We start from the raw sequence: 20008 nt of genomic DNA on the forward strand, positions 1-20008 counted from the left end.
AAGATGTGTTTATTGTCCTGTTTATTCTCAACACAAGTCTTTTTGTTTTATTGTTAAAAAAAAAAAAAAAAAAGACAAGTCTCAATTATACAAATTGTGGCACTGATACATTTGAGGCATTAAGTACACAACACAGTACACAGTGAGTTTGACACACTGTCAGGCACTGGACCTTAATGAGTGCACAATAAATCCCAAATCAAATCCTCTAAAGCTGCACTGCATAGTTTTGGAGAAGAATTTCTTTATCAAAAGACAGATCTTTATTGACAGATTTTTGCATACCTAAATAAAAAACTAAGTGAACAGACTCTTAATTTCCATGACTTAATAATCAAACTGACCTTAAAGCACAACATGATTTCAAACTGTTGTTAGTTGGCGGACCCTGCCACTTTTCTAGCTTCAAACGGTGTTCTAGGGACGTTCCTCTAAGAACAGCTTGTACATTCAATCATGGAGATTGTATTTTTTTCCCCATTAAAATTGTGAATATTAAAACTATGAGTTTGAACATCTTCTCAAAAACTACTTAGTGCCCCTTCAAGAATAACATTACAAACGTGTAAAACACAAGTAATGACAAAAAAAATCATGCAAGTTGTAGAAATGTTTCTAGGTGTTTGTGATAATGGCTTCTGATATCCTGAGGTTTGACCATCCCACAATTAAGAAATACAGTTAAACAGAGCACCATCATGATAGTTACTGTCATGTTCTCTGTTGTACATTGTTTACAAACAGCCTGAGAAATACTATAAAAATGTATCTGCTTGTCATTGTGGGTTAAATTCAGTTACTGTCGGACACTGTATTTAAAATATTAGAAACAGACTTTGCAGTATACTGTCAGCGAAAAGGCACAGTTAGAACAAACACATTCCCACACGGTAGGGTTACAACAGTTATCAACAGCCGAAAGTGGGATTTATAAATCTTTACATGTATTTTAACTCTCACAAACTCGTCTTCTACTCACTGTGAGACGAGCAGCGGACATAGCAGGAAAAGTTAAATTTTCCGTCCTGCCCAGCCCAGCGGAAACAAAGACTTGGGAAAAGATTCAGCTTGCTTCCGGTCTCAAAGCAAGCTCGTTGTTGAGAACAGCTGATGTAGTTTGAGATTAGTACGTATGAAGTTGAGCCATATGGGGCATCGTTTTAAAAAAGTGTAAATGTAACAGACGAAGAGAAAAAAAAATCTGGTTAGAGATGCCACGAAGTAGGTGGCAATGCCTTAACCGTATGTGTGTTGATGGCCACAAGGGCCAATTCCATCCTTGTCAAGGGGAGTGCTAACCTTCTCTCCTTTCATACAACACATCTAAAGAGACGGAAAACGTCACAATATATATACCGAGATACGCATGACAGTTTGACTTGTGGTGCAATTTCCGGGTTTCCAAGTGTTGTTTCCATTTCAACAGCTCTTATATGTTTCACTTCCACGTATGTACTCGCTGTTATGTTTCGCGTTATTATTAAGGTTCGAAACCTGATAATTGTTTGTTGTTGATTTAGTTGTAGCTCTCTACCCATGATGCCCTGCGCTGGTAGAGCGGGATATCATTGGCAGAGGCGGTCATGTGAGGCAGCGCTCTTCAAGAATTCATCTAAAATGGTTTTACACTAACTCCGCTCCATATTATACCTCGATAATACATTTCAAATATACATTTTCTCTCAGTGGTAGCTGCTGAGTGTCGGGGAGCTCTTATGGAACCAGCACAAACCACACCGACTGTGTGTAGCGATGTAAGTCCACCTTTTGACCACAAGAGGGCGCTGAAGTTCAACCAAGAGCTTGGCTTCGTGGACAAGTTTCTTTCTTGCATTAGCTCTACATCTCTACTTAAAGGGAAACCCTTTAAGTAGAGATGAAATTTAAATGTACGCCCATCCTATACAAATAAGAATGCACCTCAAAATGTTACCATTTAGTGTAAAATGCCTTATTTTGTCATTAATGCAATGCATGTTTCCATTTTAACTGATTTGTAAAAGGGGCTTTTTCCCACATTTGTAGACTGTAGCAAGAACATCATGTTTTTGATTTAACTGTAATCATCCCTCTCGTGTATTCAGTCCCTTTTAACCCACTTAAATAGGTACAACAACAACAACAATATATGAGGAAATAAGAGCAAAGTGTCAAAAGTAGCTCTGAATTTGCCCCATCTCACTAATTTTAGATCCCAAGCTAAATATTATATACACAATTGTGAAACAAAATTAGTATTCAGCTCTTGAAAAGATATGCTGTGCTGTGCTTTGGTGCAAGTAGCATGAAGAAGAGCATCACTGGTGAAGCATTTGGAGTCACCCTTCACTTCATGAGGCTTTCTTCAGTGTACCATATGAGGACCTCCTGAGCTTTTCTTTTCAAACCCAGAGCGGCCATCCCGAGGGCCCGGCTGCCTCCTGACAATTTGGACTCTGCAGAACAAAGGAAGCTTAATAGCAACTCCGATAAACAGAATTAAGTGTATATATATATATATATATACATAGATATAGATATATAGATAGATAGATAGATAGATAGATAGATCTATATATATCTATATATATATATATATATATATATATATATATATATATATATATATATAGATATAGATATATATATAGATATAGATATAGATATAGATATACAGATAGATAGATAGATATAGATATATAGATAGATATATATAGATATAGATATATATCTATATATATATATATATATAGCTATATATATTATATTATATTATATTATATTATATTATATTATATTATATTATATTATATTATATTATATATACACACACACACATGTTAGTTCATGAATTGTACTGACAATATCACAATTTCAATGTCAGGTGCGGTTTTAACATTTATAATGTACTTACCACTGTAGTAATAGAGGAAAGCCATTCCAACTGCAACACTGAAACAGCCCAGAAAGAACAGGGGACCTGGAAAAACGACATAAATCTAAGTCATTATCTGGTGTGTTTGTCAGTGCTAAATAATTACCTGACACACTTCTAGCCTGACAACAGTTTAAATCACACAAACCATTACTTATTTAGTGATTATTAAAAATGTTTTCTGATTTTGCCACATGTAGAAATAGCATTTTAACAGTTTAAGCATTGTCAATAAATTCTTTTACAAAAACATGTTACCTCTGTCGTTCAGAATATACCTCTGCTGGACATGTGGATAGTTGAGTGGATTTGAGTAATCTGCAAACGGGACAGATACATTTCAGTGTGGGTAATCAAATATCTAAATATCATCATCAGGAATGGCTCACTCACAATATGAAGAAACAGATTTGAGTTTCGGGGGACGAACCTCTGAGGCGGAGCCGTGTGGGTAGGCTGTAGTACACCTCCTCTACATGCAGGTGAAGAGCTCTGTAAAACTCCCTGCATGCTTCCTCTCCTTTCCCCTGCAGGTGTGTCAGTAGCTCACCCAGTCGAACACCAGTGGGCACGTCCAACTTTCGGAACTGGATAACAATAACAAAGTTTTTTTTGTTGTTGTTTTTAACCTTTGTCATGTTATTGACATCATTTCTTCTATAGATTTTTTCTAACCACAGCTGCTGTTCAGTGCCAGAAGAGCTGCATGCACCTTTTTATTTGACCACATAAAATCCAGATCACAAATCTATGTGTATGTGTGAAATATCAAGATTCCATCAGGCTTATATATCTGTAATTTTAAATGCAGTGATATAACACAGTTAAATGAGTACAAAACTCTGAATGTACACTTTGTAGTTTGGGGGAAAAAATCTAACTCAATATGTACAATATTAATAAGGTAATAACACAAATCCGGAAAAAATTACAAGATATATTTCCATACAAACAAGCCGTGCTCGAGGGGAATAAGGTCTAAGCTAAAAGAGTGTCTACATAGAAGGTCCCTGCCTACAAAAATAAAAACAAAACAATTTAACATTTGATTAAGATTTTTCCTCTTCTTCATAGGGGCACCTTTTAGTTTTATGGTATTTGCTTGTCTGATTTCCTTAAGCATTTTCATTCTGTCTTTCCAATTCAGGTGGAAATATTGAGATACTGTATGTGTTACTCCATAACACTCCTCTCCCTGTAAATGACCTTTCAGGTTAAGATCTTGCATAGGAAACCTACTGTAACAGCAGGCATTATAAGGCCACGTAAGATAAGACTATATGATGCTGACAGGGGTTATACGTGTGCCACTTTGAGCATGAGGACATACTTTGGTGGCCTCCTTGTCTGTGAGGATCTGTGGGTAGATCCTGTTGAGCTGAAGGATGACTTTGTCCACCAGGTCCGTGTCCAACCTCCGCTCAGCTCTGAGGAAGGCGCTGTCCTCTATCAGCTGCTCACGAAAACTGTCTGTCAATGGAAACAGAGAGGAGAGGTGTTCTTTACCAAGTACATCAGCAGGACCCTAGCATAGCACCCACTGACGGGGAAGGGGGAGTCAGTTTGCATATCCATACAGGCTACTGACAGTCTTTGCTCGTAGATGTGGCAGGGGAGGAGTATGAGCGCATGAAGGACCGGGAGTGAAGCGAAAAAACACTTTATTCAACTTGAATGTTGGCCGCCATTTCAAAAACAAGGCTCTTTCTGGTCTCAGACGGGTTAAGAAAGTTTTCAGAGCGCTCAACAGGACGCAGAATGAGACGTTACATTGTCACTGGCAACGCGAGGCAACTTTTCAGCTTGATAATAAGACAGTGGTCATGTTTGTGATTTGGACCAGACGGGAAGACACTAAAAGAAACCAAACGAAAGGGTTACTCGGTGGTAAAAATGAAGGTTATTTCTAGTTAAAGAAAGACACAAACCTCCCATTGTGGAGTCCGCTCTGTCCTTTGTTTGGACACGCCCTCTTGCGTCACCTCGCCGGGAGGGAGGGGCTTACGTCAACGTCTTCTAAAAAGGAGAAACACGCTTTCCTTTTTACCGGAAATGGAAAAGAATGTAGCGAAGGCTGAGATAGGCTGTTTGTTTGATGTTGACCCTTATGAATTAAAGTCATATACTGTAATATATGTTGTGCAGAAATGGGTATTGTTTTTAACAAGGGTCGAAGCTATTATAATTATAGTTTAATGTCAAAATTCATGTTTAATTGCAAATATCAGAATGGAAATGACCAAGTTCTGAATTTTAAGCATAATTTGATCTCTCTATGGATCCTTTAAGACAAGTATATTACTGTAGAATAAACAACTGCCATTTCTGTTTGTTTGTTTGTTTTTATCACTTATTTATGTATTCCATGTAATGTGGAATTTTTCAGAGAGAAAGAATATACAGAGCCACAACACTAAAACCACTGACAGCAAGTGAACAACATCGCGTTGCAACACAATGTTGACATACATCACCCACCTCAACTTTGTTGCAGACCAAGTGCATCCTCTCACAGTACCCTCTGATGGCAGTGACCCTCCCAAGCAGGACAAAGAGCCCTTTTACTGCAAAAACTGCTCACAAATGACCCAAAGGATGCGAAAAGTGTGTCAAGATCTCAACCAAGCCTCCGAATTCCCTAGCTATAGATCTGATCGAGCATCTGTGGGATGCCTGGACCCATGGATGTTGTCACTACAGGGGTGTTGATTCCTCAATGGGGTGTATGAAGTCTGATCCATACTTTATCCTCCACAGTTTGTAATTGTTCCAGGACATCCCATGGATGGTCAACATGATTAGAGTTTTGGGGAATTTTTCAAAATACTATGAAATTTTTGAGTTTCTCTACTGTGAAAGAACACAAGCTCATTGTCAAAATTACTGTGCGATAGTAGCTAACTCATGTTCAAATGAAAAAGAACAATGACTACAAAATTGTGAAAGTTAGATTTATTTCATCACCAGCCATAACTGTTAGCACAGACAGCAGCCCACAGTCATGAATCTTGCTAGTGTTTTGCCACAAGTTCAGTCTTGTCGACACCCACTTAAGCTCCCTTTATAAAACAAAAAGGATGATGACATCCTGCAGTCTGAACAGTGTCAAATAAATACAATTGCAGTTATAGTAAAAACATATAAAATCAATTAGGACCAAGTATGTGAGCAACAATGTGTAAAATATTTTCACATAGCATAGACATTTAGCTTTTTTCCTTGTCATGTTTGCAAATTGCACTTGTATACACAAAACACACAAAGCAGGCTTACTGTTTGCAGACAATGGACTCAAAGGTTTACAAATAGTATTAAAACAATGACATTTTAAAAAATCTCTCCTTCATGAATAAAGTTTATGAATACTATTAACATCTGACCTTAACTTAGACATCTTTAAATAAGCTTGGCATTAATACTTTTCTTTAGTCACAACGCATACTTTTCATTTGTAACAGCTCTGCCATGTGTACAAAGGAGGAGCCAAATTATACAAAATCTAGGTAACGCCCTGAATATGAAGCTCCATATTTGCAGGATTATATAGTGAAAATAAACAGGCTGTCAAAAAGGCACCTCTAAATCTAAGGCCAAAAGAAAAAGAAAAAGGAAAAAACAAGGCAGAAAAAGGGATTTCCTCTTCTTTGTTTGATTTCAAGCAGTTGGTTGAAAGGTCTGGTTATAAAAGAATTACAGAAAGAATAATCTATGATTTTGTTGCTATGAAATAAATACAGATAAAACATGTTGGAATCACTTGAAATGTCGTCATGAATCTGTCAGATAAACATGCACATCCAGTAAAAACATTGTGCGACACTTGAAACAATTAGTATGATTTTAGAAAGAAAGGGGAATCACCTAAGTGCTCAGTCAGGGTAACATAGGCAATGAGTAATCGGCACAACACCCATCTTGATTCTTCCTCTTTTTCAGTAATGATAGTGGTGCATATTGTTGGAAGACTGAAGGGACTGCAGTGGGCAGCTGATGCGATGAGTCATTCTTTATGCAGTCAAAGTGTTTCTTTTTTTCACATAAGTGTTTTGGCACTATAAAGCATACTGTTGGATTTGTTCTTGTGTTAACGATAATGTGATCCGGACCGTGATTAGAAAGTGAAGGAACCAGGAGCACAGGTGACTGTGTCACACACACTGACGGACCTCCTTAAGGACACTTGGCATCATAGATTTACTGCAAATGGAAAAAGATAAAACAGGAATATCACATTTAATCGATTGTTGATTGAATTTCAATTTCCACTTCATTAGTGAGATGGAGTTTATCAATTAAGTTAATTAAAAGTCAGCAGAAAGGAAAGTTAGAGGCTTGCAGGGAGGATTGAGGAGTGTTATGCATGCAGGCTTCAGTGAGTCACTCAAGACAGTTTCCCTTCAAAGAGTTCAAGAATTTTGAAGTTTGAAGGGCGAGGTATAATGTTTAGAGAAAGGAAAATGAAGGACAGAAAGAAAAAGCTTCTTACTTTTAGAAGAAAAACATTATTTATTGTAGGAACAAACTAAAAATATTCATGCAGACAATTGTTTGTTGTTTTTCTTTTCAACCTACTTGAAATTCACACTTATACACTTTTTTGTTATCAATTTCTCACAAGTAAAACCGTCACACTTTGAACTGAGATCACATAGAGATGAATTTTTGACAACATTTCTGCTAGAAAACATTTCTACCATAACTGTTGGGACCGAGGTTTAGATTTGTACATCTAAAAATGTTGTCAGATTTTGGTTTTAACACATCATAAAATTCTAAAAATACATTCAAACAGTATATAACACAAAAATAGTGACCTCTTGTGGCAAACTCTTCTGAAAGGCAGCAACTGCTTAACCCTTATCACCTCATGCTTTCTTCATTATGTGTAGCACGATCCTCACTGAAACCTCAACCACCAAAAAGATTCACCGGCACCCGAACATATCGCAGAACTCAAACACTGACGAAGGCTTGGTACTTTCCATGATCAATCATACCTGCGTATAGCGAATTTGAGGGATGCAGTCTGGAATCAAATAGCAGTTGAATTAAAATTAGCACGTAGGTTTCCAGTTTCATGTCGTTCTCGGGTCAAATGAGGATATAAATATCTTATGGAGAACAAGACTTAAGCTCCATGCTTGGGAGATTTATGCTTTCCCTGTGCCAGCTGAATAGATTCTATATATTAATTTTATTCTGAAAACAATAATCTACTATAGCCTGAAGAAGTAATATTGGTGTGATATAAAAATTTCATTAGATGTACGATGGCTACAAAAACAGAGAGCATAGTGTTAGACAAAATGAGAGCATGCAAAGCCTTAGAGAGATGCAAATTCTGCAAAAGTAGATATAAAAGTTTTAAAAGGCCACAAAAACCCTTGCAGAAGAACCGAGGTCCTCTGCTGAGGCTTTGTAGCTCAGAGGTGGTTCTGCAGTACAGCGTCCGACTTACATGATGGTTGGAAGCGGCTCCCTTGCCCTTTGTTTTCCCCTTGCCTCCCGCCGCTGTGGCAGTTTTGCGACGCGCCTGCTCGTGGTCAAACTCCAGGTCCTCCAGGCGCTGCGTTAAGGCCAGCTTCTGCTGGATGGCCATACGCAAGAGAGAATTCAGGGTCTTCTTCTCATCCTCAGCAGCAGCCAGCTGCCTCTGCATGTCGTCCAGCTGGGTCACATACTCGTCACACCTGAGAGAAAGCGAGGAAAAGGAAGACACGAGAGATACACATTATTTCCAGCAGGTGGAGCAATGAGCCTTTGAAGTGCTGCTGCTGTCACATGTTTTCTCCATTCCCCAGGCAGCATTTTCCAGATGGCAGGATGAGTTCTCTGCTAGCCAACTCGCGTAAGTATTACATCAGACTGTTCCCACAATGCTTTGTGTCTTTCTCGCAGACATATAGAGACACTCATGCAAAATAGCCATGCAGAATATGCATGGAAACTTTGAAAATTCTTTCCATTACAAGAAAAATATGATGAAATAAGGCAGAATTGACAGGATATATAGAAATATATGTTTTATATAAATCATTTTTGTTTCCTCTTCATACAGTCATACATTATGGTGTGAGCACATGAGTCACATGATGGTTCATTTAATGTTTGTCAGGAAACACAGGTAAAACGCAGATTCTGTAAAATCATACCTTGTAGCAAACATGGCTCGAAGAGAGGAGAACGTAGCAGCATCCTCTTTCAGAGCCTTTAGTTCATTGCGGAGCTTCATCATAGTCTCAGTCACCATGCCCTTCTCACTGTCGTACTTACTCTTCAGGTTGGCCAGAGCAACCTCAGCCGTCTAAAGGGAAGAAGATCTCATTATAATCATCTATGTCATGCATTTCAGGTCTAACCTCAGAGGTTATTTCAAGCTAAAGCCTTTTCTGTGAGACAGTTTGGGAAACAATGAACATCCTTCCTCAGAGAAACATACACAGCAGGCATGCATACACACACTTATAGCCACACTGAGTGGTGTCCTGACCTGTTTGTTGGCCTTGAGCACAGCTCTGAGAGTGGCTATCTGCTCCCTTTTGGTGCTCAGCAGGGACTTCAGTTTGAGGATCTCTTCCATGCAAGCCTCTTTGTCTTTGTCTGCCACTGTGCTCAGCTCCAGGTTTGCGAGTCTCTGACGCGACAGGTCTGTGGTGCGGTCCACTGCCTGCTGCAGGTGGCAGATCTGGTCCCTGATGATAGCTACGAGGTTATAGATGTTCATGGGTTCTGGCCGATGCTCTGGAGCAGGAGTGCTGCTTGAGTTAGACTTTTTCATTTCAGTCTCACTGATCAGACCGTTAGTGAGAAGCACTGAAGACTGGTGCTCCTTCCCTTCTTGCCCTCTTCTCACTATGGCCTTGCCTTGCTTGTAGTAGTCGAGCATGACGCGATTAGGAGTCTCATTGTTGCACATACACACGTGGTTGTAGAGATTGGCCAGCTCTTCACTGAAAGCTATGAGCTCATCCTGGGCCACATTGAGGCTGCCGAGTGATTCTCCTGCAGTCTCGCTGACCACACGGAGCTCCTTCTCCAGGCGGGCCACTTCTGCTTTATCTGCCTGGCTTATCTTCTCCAGGGACGCCAACTTGGACCTCAACTCGTGGACGTCGCTATCCAGCCGTGCTCGCTCATCTTCATACTGGGTTCGGCACTCATCGTACTTTGCCCTCAGAGTCTTCAGCTCCTGCCTCAGCTCCCCAGCTTCAGACACGGCCACAGTGTATTTACACTGCAGGATCTCCGGTCCATTGATGTCCAGCTCATAGTAGTCTCCGTCGTCATGGCTGTCCCGGTCTTTTTCACTGTCGAGGGCAGACTGGCGCTCCTTACTGGCCTGAAGTTTCCTCATTGCGCTGAGGTTCTCGGTCAGCCTGTTGACAGTCTCCTTTTGCTCAGACACAGTGCCATAGGCCTGCTCCAGATGTTTCTGGCTCTCCTGGAGAGAGTTGATCAAGGTCACCTTCTCCCGCTCCACCTAACATACAAAAGTTCAAATGCATGAGCAATTGATACAGCCAAAGATGATCAACTGTGCGGACCTTATGCAGTAACATTTTGAACAAACAACATGTTTTGACATTGGCAAAATTCATCGAACAACTTCAGAGCCAGACTTAAACTTTAAGCTAAATTATGGTGTGGTAAAAACATGCCAGCTGGCAGAGAGCATCTCATGGTCTTCATACCTGCACAAGCTGTTGTTTCAGTTTCTGGATCTCGGAGATGTTGAGCTCACTCAGCAGGTCGTCCACCAGGCTGGGAGCAGGCTTGAAAGCCTCTCCTCTCTTGTTTTCATCACCTTCGCCCATTTTGATCAAGCCGTTTTCAAAGCCTCTGATCAGATCATCGTTGTCAGGCTCGTTGGCGGCGGAAAGATCGTCGTGGTGTTTTAGGTTGTCGATGGAGATGCTGAAAGAGCTGTTGTACACAGAGCCACCAATGGTCATATAGTGGGAGAGCTCCTTGCGCAAGGTGGCCTTTTGCTCACGCTCTGTTTTAATCGTTTCCAGCGCCTCTGTCAGCTGTCGCTCGGCAATTTCTCTCAGACGCATGGCTTCCTCCAGCTGGCTGTGTAGGCACTGGGAGTCCTCCTCCAGACGGCGGATCTCATGCTTTAGACCTTCATATTCCACCTAAGCAGATGGCAAAAATATAAATAAGGATGCCAATATTCCTCAAATGATATGTGTCCACTGTCATTTCTCTATTAGGCCTAAAATCTCTGTAAAATCACTGCAAATTAAAAAAAAAAAAAAACTTAAGAAAACTGTTTTAGACTCCTGTTTGAAATTAAAGGACATTTCAAGTCTTTGGAAGGTGACAAGTTTTTAATTTTTTATCTTGTACCTTTCTTACAGGAACCAATGTGTCGTTGTATTAGAACGAAATACATTACATGTACCTTGTTTGAGGCTATTTTTCAGGATTGTGATGTGTAACACAATGAGTGTCAAGGTCCGTCTTCTTCAGCTCACCTGGTTCTGTCTCAGTACAGACGCTTGTTTCTGAAGAGAGATGTTCTCCTCCTCCAGCTCGCTGTAGTCCTGCAGCAGACGAGCCTCCCGCACCTTGTACTCTCTGATGTCATCACGCAGCTGACCACGCTGCAGCTCTGCCAGCTCTGAACTCTGAAATAAAAATCTGAGTTTATCATCATAGTCAGAAAAGAAAAACACCCAGGCTGTGCGAACTACATCCTTACAAGTGTTCAGCCACTGTGAGAGAAATGAGGATCAGGGTGTCAGCGTGTTTCAAATACCACAGGGTCAAGACTTTGGCAGGCAAATCTAATGACGGAAGGAGTACATGGTCCACTTACCACTCCATGCTACAGAGACAGGGGCCTGGCGGAGGACATCCTTTGTGTCACTCACAGCGGACCATTACATCATCTTTCCTGCTGGTTCCACTGCAGTCCTGCTAACTGACCCTCCCCCAACTACAAGCACAAACTTAGACTCTCTCGCAACTCACCACTAGTGGTGGTGGTCTTTGCTCCATGTCTCAGTCAAAACTTCCATAAACTTTACCTCTTTCATCCTATTTACAATTGTAACTGAGGCTCAGCACAAGCCCTGTGAACATGACTGAACATAAAACAAACAGAAACTCCTCATTTGATTTAGAGAAAGACATTTAAAGTTTCCACAGCTTTACCACATGAAAGGCAACTATTAAAAAAACACACATAACTCAACACAGATGTAAACAGTGGGTCTGTTTGTGAACTAGGTCCGGTTAACATATCACACAAAAAAGATCTAGCCTATAAGATCTACTTGTCATTGATATATACTGGCTTTATAGGTAATGCTGTGTAATAATCATATAATGAAATGATCACCTCTCGCAGCTCCAGAGAGATGGCTGACAGGCGCTCATTTTCAGCCTGTATACCGCTGAAGGAGACTTTGGCCTGTCGGAGCTCATTCTGCAACTCAAGGATCTTCTGCTGGTACAGAGCCTCCTTACTGGCCGACTCAAGGATCAGTGACTCTTCCCTGCTTTCCCCATCTGCAGCCACCTTTTTGTGGGTTGAGTAAGCTTGTCCGAATGCCTGGGGAAACACAGTAAGAACAAACATCAGGGGCAAAATCATGACCAAGGACTAATAAAGATGCACACAGAACCACAAGTATGAGCAAAACAACCACTGGTGATAAGATAAGGCTTTGCTTATCTAAACATTTTCTTTCAAATACCTGGGGGGCTGTCATTCGCTGCATTCATTGTAGTCATTTGTTCCTCAGGAGACCTTTAAGTCACAAGTGCTGTGTCACCCTTATATCATGATGTAACTCCATGGCATCAAGCTTGGAAAAAGATTGTTTCAAGCTCTGACTGGCTTTGAACTACATCAGTCATCTTCATTTGACAAGCTGGAGACAACTGGAGGCTGCTGTCTGCCAATCCACATTCAGAGACTACAAAAAAAACACTTTCATTTAGTTGGATCTGTCTTGGAAATCTGACTCCAGACTACCACAGCAGCTTCAGTGGAATAATAGATTGGTTGACTGAAAGAACTTCCTACATGGAAGGATCTGTGGCTTTTCTTTGTAATTCATGACAGTACTAAGAAGTCACTTTCTGAAGTCTTTCTGAAGGATATTTCTACTGGCCTTTTCTGTGCTAAGCTAACCGAATCTCACCTCCCCATTGAACTGTTCCTCTCTATCCATTTCTGTCTCATTATGTCTTTTATGTTCAGCCTCTGTCTTACAACACCTGCTGTGTGTGATGCGCACTGAAAAATTGAAATCAGTCTTGTGCAGCATGCGACAAGGCATAAATAAATATAATCAATAATTCCCTTAAAATGTATTAAAACTAAAGTATCGAGCCTGTTTTGAGAATGGTGTAGAAAGTACAGATATTTGTGTTAAAATGTCGAGAGTAAGGGTAAAAAGTTCAGAAAAATTAATACTTCGACTAAATCGACTTTAGTACGGAACAACTATTTGTTCTTTGTGACTTCCCACCTCTGCAGACATGTATGTGAGTTTTGCCATGACTGCCCTTTTCTTGATACAGTAATTCAATCAGAGTGACAGTCACGAGCCCCGAACAAACCTCAACAAAATAACTTGATAATATTTTCACATTCACAGCATTCAAATCACGAGTTAAGCATCACTTCATCACAAGTTCTGCAAATTTAAATCTCTGTAAAACTCTTCCGTTTCCTTATACCCAAACTTAACCTTGCTTTAACAGCTGACATACAGTGTTTGTCTGTGATATGCAGTTTGAAGGCAAGAACTCCCTAACATCTCAAAAAAGGAACAAAAGTCATGATAATTTACCAAAAATCTGTCAAATAAAGCTGAAATTCTTCTTTAATTCTTATAAAAGATAATCCTACATTGCGACAGTGAGTTCTTTAAACAATTGGCATTTAATCACTCTGGATTACAGTTTCAAAACAAGACTACAATGTATTGCAAAATAAAAAATAACAACTGTCATCTACTGACATTTTGGAATATTCAGTAATGTCAGACCACAGCAACCACAGCAAAACTCCAGAAGATGCAGGGGGAACTGACGACACAAATGCCTCAACTTTCAGGTCCTACAAAAATCTTTCCATAGCAGAGAGGTGGGTGTAATGACGGTGGCTATGATTGTGTTTAGGCTAAAGTTAAGCTGACAGCACTGACAATGTAAGGACAACACATTAATAGTTCATAGGAGGAACAGGCTGATGTCAGATTCTCACAGTCAACTGACTTGAAAGCTTTTAGACGTCCACCCAACACACACACACACACACTGAGCTGAACTGGTGATGTAACAACTCCTGTCCAAGAAAGTCCTGAAAGCCACCACAGAGCTGTAGGTCTCCACTGGCATCTGACCCCGCCTCTTTTTCCTCAGTAGTTTTCAGTCAGACCAATTTGTATGTATAACAAGCGGCGGTCAGTCGTGAGGGGAATTGATCTATAGCTTAATAAGCACAGCGGGCGCTGATGGATGGATCCTTTTCCTACATCAGCCTCCGTGACATACTCGACTAAAGAGAGAAGCAGCGCTCAGAATCATGAGATACCGAGAGGGTGACTCCAACAATGAGTCAAACAATGAGTCAAACAATGAGTGGACTGTGACCTATGTTGTGAATTAAGCAATGTGGACGAAAATCACCATCAACACACAACTAAGAATAAGTCAGCGAAAGACCCACGTCAGCTCCTCATTTAAACTGGACACGTAATTGATTGATTCAATGTGAGAATCGGATGGTTTTCTTTGTCATACATGATAGTAATCTGACTATATTCAAGATTTAGACTGTTAAACAAGCAATCTGAATACATGACCTTGGGTGGTGGGAAATAACAGGCAGCTTTCTCTATTTTGTGACATTTCATAGATACAAAGATTTCTCGATTAATTGAAATATTAACAACTAGTGAAAATTGGACCCAATCAGTAATAAGTTGTGACACCTAGAAATAAACAAAGGATTTATCTCAGCTAAGAAAGACTTATTACTCATCTTTACTCAGAGCAGTGATCTGCACAAGATATTACACTTTTATGGCCTTCTAGCTACCAGAAATACCACACAGTGAAGTATCCGAATACACTAAATTATTAAGAGTGAGCGGACTATAACTGCTGAATGCTGACGTCAATGTGGAAGTGGTCTTAAGACACAGTTCCTCTAAAAGGTTTATAAACTAGATGCTTGAAAACTCCGTCTAAACTGAACAGAAGGGAAAAACCCAAGTTCTCTCTGGAGACAGTCAACATTTCCCGCAAGTTCGGCTCTCAGTTGCTAATATAACTTCTTCTTTTGTCTTTTGCTGGGGCAGTTTTAAAAATCACTGCTTTCTGAGGAAGATATAAAGACCAGATGCATGAAACTGTACATTTGAGCTGTGTTCACTTAACTGACATATGTCTTGGCCTCAGTTTTGACCATGTTCTTCCTCATCCACCAATATAGAATTTTTTGTCTTGAATAACTGTCACAGATAGCAGCAAATGGTACACCCAAACTTCAAACCATCCCTTCAGAAATCAATGGGCGATGTCTCAGATTACTATATTAAAAAAAAACAAAGGGAAGGACACAACATTTGTTTAAGTGAGAATTAAATTACTCCACAGGTGTCAGGCTCATAATGGAGGTGAGGAGAGATTCCTTGACAACAGCTTGGCTTAAAGTCATAACATCTTAATGCTGAAATGTGCTGGGTAAAGTGAGTCTTGGGCAGCTGAATTCATTAATGATGACAGATGAAAACCTCCTTGCCTTGTGAACTCAGGTCTAAGGAATTCACAGGCCAATTAGGACATCAGGATAGGAGTTGTGAAAATACATTTTAAAAGGCAATGCTTTGGCAATGATGCAGCAACCATCCTTTGTCTGAGGTCACCCCTCTGTAGTCCCACTACTTAATGTCCCATCCACGACACTATCTGCTTGTTACATGTCACAAGTAAGTGCCTATGAACACTGAATGATCTGACCTTACAAGGTAACGAGCAACAAAAGTTTAGGGGTCGACCGCTGTGGCTTTTTCAGTGTAGACGCTAATACTTAAATCAAGACCGCGAACCAATATTTGGGACTGAATATTCATTTACAGTCTTTGTGCCAAACATTATATATATATATATATATATATATATATATATATATATATATATATATATATATATATATATATATATATATATAATGGAATAAACAGTTACAGTACAAGTACAGCTCTTATATATTATCAATTAACAAACTACATTAGTTAATAGTGACTTTGCACATTCAGATTATTCAATGTTTACAGGCTACTAATTCAGATTATTAATCAGATATCGTTGGAGGTGGCACATTGTGTAAGAGCATATTGCACATTTGAAAATTGGTTCATCTTAACAGCTATCTGTCAGAAAAAATGCAGATACAGACAATAAAAATAAAACATTTAGACGAGTGGAAGTACAGACTAACAGAAAATGCAGTCCTTAACTGAATAGTACTTAGTTAGATTCCATCACTGGTCATTCTCAATTTTCCCTCCATGGCTTTCATTTTTGCTGCTTATGTATATCGGCTCCACATATTGATTAACGATCACTTTGACAACTAGTTATCAGTATGGGGCTTGAAAAGACAATACTGCTAGATCCTTACTCAGGATCCACTTATGCATGAAACCCTGAACTGCAAAACACGTCTGAAACACAATTCTTTTCCCAAACAGCCTGATCCTTCCAGCTACTTTTAGACCCAATAAACTCACACCAGGTTGGCCACATAGGCATGTAAATATGATACACTCCTGCAGCAGCAGACGTCTAATTTGAAGGCCGTAATTACACAGCAAGAGGAGCAAGTACTGGCAAGAAGTGGCCGAAAAGAAATATCGATGTTTATCAATGTTTATCCTCAAAATACCAGGAAAGCATTCAGCCGGGATGTTTATGTCATGCTTGGAAAACAGTCGACAGCGCTCTGTCATAACCCTTACAGACAGGATCCAGTTAATCAATATACACTTTGTGGCACTTCAAAAGTTATATCTGAGACCTCAAAGCAGCCTGGATCGTGATTGACAGCTTACATAATGTAATGATGGTTCTGATTAACTGACTGTTTGTTTGTGTCTGAGTGTTTACCGCCGCTGCCCAGAATTAGTATCTCTTAGCGGGCGGCTAATAGGGTATTTTCTCCATGGCGGGTGTCCACATTCAGACACAGGCACCAGTTCGTGTTTTAAGGTGTCTGTCTGCGTGGCTATGACCCGACGTTACCTCCTTCAGCTGATCCAGCTCATGTCGGACCGTCTCGTACTCCGTCTCCAAGTCATCGAATCGCTGCTTGAGCTGCTGTTTCTCCTCCAGCACCGCCAGCCCGTACTCCGCCGCCTGGATCTTCTCGTGGGTCGTTTCTCGGAGCTCCCGGGTAAGACGCTCGACCTCGGCTCGGAGCCACTGCGGCCCGGCCTCTGTCACCAGCACCGCTTCGGCATATTCCTGCTCCTCCGTGGACATCTTGGTGAGCCTCGCCGACTCCCAACTGTAACGGGACCCAGCCCTGGCTAACAGGAGCAGCAGAGAAAACCACCGAGACCGCAAAATCACTGCCTTCTTTGTTTGAACCGCATTGTCAGGACTTAAATGGCGTTTAGTTCATTGTGCCTTCTCCCGCCACAGACTTCGACAGTGCTCAGCCTAGGCGACACTTTTATCATTCTCGAGGAGTTTCTTGAGCCTCTTCGTGAAGCTGGCGGAGGAAAACTTGAGTTGAGATCATCGATTGGAAAAAAAAGCTGCTCCTGAACGGCATTCAAATCTGTGTAAGTGGGGAGGGAAATGTAGTTTTAAGTTGAGCGCGAGCATCCCAACGTTGGCGTCCCTCAGCGGCCACGTTGACTTCAAGGACCAGAATGCACTGCGCAAGTTCAGCTCGGATTCGGCAACCTCCTGCAGATGTCGATACAACACTGCCATCTAGAGGCGTTGTAGCGAACTACAACTGTATCAACTGTGCTTAAACTATTAAATACACAATTTGTTTATGGCTGCAAATACAATAATTTAAATGATTAATAATGAATCATGTTCTGACTGGCTAAATCATTTTGCATGTAAAAAGAAATAAATAAAAACTCCCCATCAGAAACTACCAGAGCCTGATTTTATCCGACAAACAAACCCCCAAAATATTTAGTTTTAAATGATTCAAAATGCCGAAAAAGCAGGGTGGGGTCATCAAATATTTGATATTCTTCTCTAATGTAACAACTTATATGATTCATCAATATCCAAACATTTGCAGATTAATTGACTGTCACAACACTAATTGATTAACTGTCTAATTGTATCACCTCTGCTCAGAATTTAGATGTAAACGCTGCTCCCAAAATGATTGACTTTTATTTCTGAATGCATAGACTTAGACAGCAAATCTATTAAAGTCAGTTATTTGTGTGGGGTTTTGTTGTTCAGGCCTCAGGACATACTGTGAACCACATGAATGTGAAAGCAAAACAGTCTTATGTGGGACTTCCCTCTCTGTCACATTACTTGGCAGAGTGGTTTATCTGGTTATGGCAGCTGAGGGGATGTTTGATCGTTCAGTTGTTGCTGCACCTGCCAGAAGACTTCATCTGAAGTTGAACCTTCAGTAAATGGTGGGTACACCTGCATTCCTGACTGTCAAGGTCTTCCACATGTGGTAATGTTAATACATTCTGTTAGTATACTATATTCTGTACATATACATTATTTAATCAAATAAGTATATATTGTCTGGGTTCACTCTCTTCTACCGTCTTTGTCTTCTTTCAGTTTCCCTCTCTCTTGCTTTCTCTCTTTGTGTTTATCCACTCAAGGTGTTTGAATTGATTTCTCTTTACATGCAGATCATGATTACATTTGCTCTTTCAGGAATATGGCCGGACAGTTGCTGACGCTTACAAACACTGTATGTAATGTTTAGTCTACATTAAAAGTGTAGGGTTATTGCACACCCCAAAACAAATTCATATGTATTTAGAAGCTATTTCTTGACTTTAATGTAGTGTTCTGAACATTTTCAGACAAATATTACCACTTTTATTCAATCTGCTTTGGTCTTGGATGGGCAGCAGCGCTTTATAGACCCTATCGTTGTAAGTACAGTAATTTTGACATTTCCAATTTTTATTATTTACCATCAAACCCACCTTTTATTTTATTTCAGTTTCAATTTTAAAACATGTACTCTGTGAGTCTTGATGTCCTTGTTGCATCTCCAGCACTCACAGTTCCAGTAGTTCTTGCTGTGTTCTTCACCACTCTGTTTGAGGTTCTGGGCATAATATCTGGTAAGATGAACTTTGTTTTAAACTCTCCCCAGGTATTTTAAAGCACATTAACCAGAACATTATATTACCAGAGGATGTTCCCTTTTTAGAATGCTGTACATGATATTTTAGATGAGAACTTAATTATATGTTTTGTTGCTCAACAATGTTCACGGTGTCTGCTTCCTGTCAGACCTGCCGGCCCATACACGGAGATGTAAAGGCCGTCCATATGACATAAGAGGTACACACACACACACACACACACACACACACACACACACACACACACACACACACACACACTTTTTTTTTTTTTTTTTTTTTTTAACTCTGAGCATATCAAAAATAACAATGAAACATGTATTTATCACTAACAAGTGTTGTTTTTAATAATTGGTTGATTAATATCCAATTGCATGTGCATTATTTATAGCTGATCAATAATGGAGTGAGCAATAATATTGCTGGAAAGATGCAGCAACCATCAATACATATAGTTTAAATGATTAAACAATGACCTTGAAAGCTTGTTATAAATTAGAACCCCCATTCAGACCTGCTCTTCATAAAGACTATAATGTTCCTTTAACTGTGTTTAGATGTTTGCTGGGGATTTGGTTTTGCTCTTTTTGTGGCCATCCTGAACCTCAGATCATACCACGGTAAAGCTACATGACTTATACAGCACATGTTACATGCCTGTGGAAAATTGTGTTTCTGTAACGTCATGATGTGCTTTATTCCAGTCTACACGATGTCTTATGGATGTGGAATCATTGTGTTT

General features: G+C 40.0%; 2 protein-coding genes and 1 non-coding gene across 3 annotated transcripts; all 3 read right to left on the reverse strand.

Moving 5' to 3' along the window:
* Positions 1 to 4: 4 nt before the first annotated feature.
* Positions 5 to 4913, reverse strand: card19 (caspase recruitment domain family, member 19). The gene is made up of 6 exons (XM_037100125.1): positions 4843 to 4913; positions 4245 to 4384; positions 3345 to 3501; positions 3173 to 3232; positions 2894 to 2959; positions 5 to 2435 (listed from the first exon to the last, which is right to left on the reverse strand). Exons 1-6 carry the CDS (start codon positions 4847 to 4849, stop codon positions 2326 to 2328), a joined length of 540 nt encoding a protein of 179 aa, XP_036956020.1. The 5' UTR covers positions 4850 to 4913; the 3' UTR covers positions 5 to 2325.
* LOC119021993 lies at positions 1194 to 1321 on the reverse strand. Its single transcript, XR_005075819.1, has one exon. It is a non-coding gene; the product is annotated as a U6atac minor spliceosomal RNA (small nuclear RNA).
* Positions 4914 to 5851: 938 nt separating the features above from the next.
* Positions 5852 to 17694, reverse strand: LOC119021172 (protein bicaudal D homolog 2-like). The gene is made up of 8 exons (XM_037101241.1): positions 17186 to 17694; positions 12264 to 12476; positions 11395 to 11547; positions 10606 to 11052; positions 9405 to 10394; positions 9067 to 9218; positions 8373 to 8604; positions 5852 to 7111 (listed from the first exon to the last, which is right to left on the reverse strand). The coding sequence occupies exons 1-8, from the start codon at positions 17423 to 17425 to the stop codon at positions 7109 to 7111; spliced, it is 2430 nt and encodes an 809-aa protein (XP_036957136.1). The 5' UTR covers positions 17426 to 17694; the 3' UTR covers positions 5852 to 7108.
* Positions 17695 to 20008: the final 2314 nt, after the last annotated feature.

The sequence above is a fragment of the Acanthopagrus latus genome, chromosome 6 (genome assembly GCF_904848185.1).
Source record: "Acanthopagrus latus isolate v.2019 chromosome 6, fAcaLat1.1, whole genome shotgun sequence".
Lineage (NCBI taxonomy): Eukaryota > Metazoa > Chordata > Actinopteri > Spariformes > Sparidae > Acanthopagrus > Acanthopagrus latus.

Bases quoted from the DNA above. Each gene is read 5' to 3' on its own strand.
- card19 (XM_037100125.1), bottom strand. The intron at 3,233-3,344 runs GTTCGTCCCCCG...TCCCGTTTGCAG, and splicing joins CACACGGCTCCGCCTCAGAG to ATTACTCAAATCCACTCAAC. The intron at 2,436-2,893 runs GTAAGTACATTA...TTTGTTCTGCAG, and splicing joins TTTCCTCTATTACTACAGTG to AGTCCAAATTGTCAGGAGGC.
- LOC119021172 (XM_037101241.1), bottom strand. From the start codon at position 17,425: ATGTCCACGGAGGAGCAGGAATATGCCGAAGCGGTGCTGGTGACAGAG. The intron at 10,395-10,605 runs GTATGAAGACCA...TTTGTATGTTAG, and splicing joins TGAAACAACAGCTTGTGCAG to GTGGAGCGGGAGAAGGTGAC. The intron at 9,219-9,404 runs GTCAGGACACCA...TCTTCCCTTTAG, and splicing joins TGCTCAAGGCCAACAAACAG to ACGGCTGAGGTTGCTCTGGC.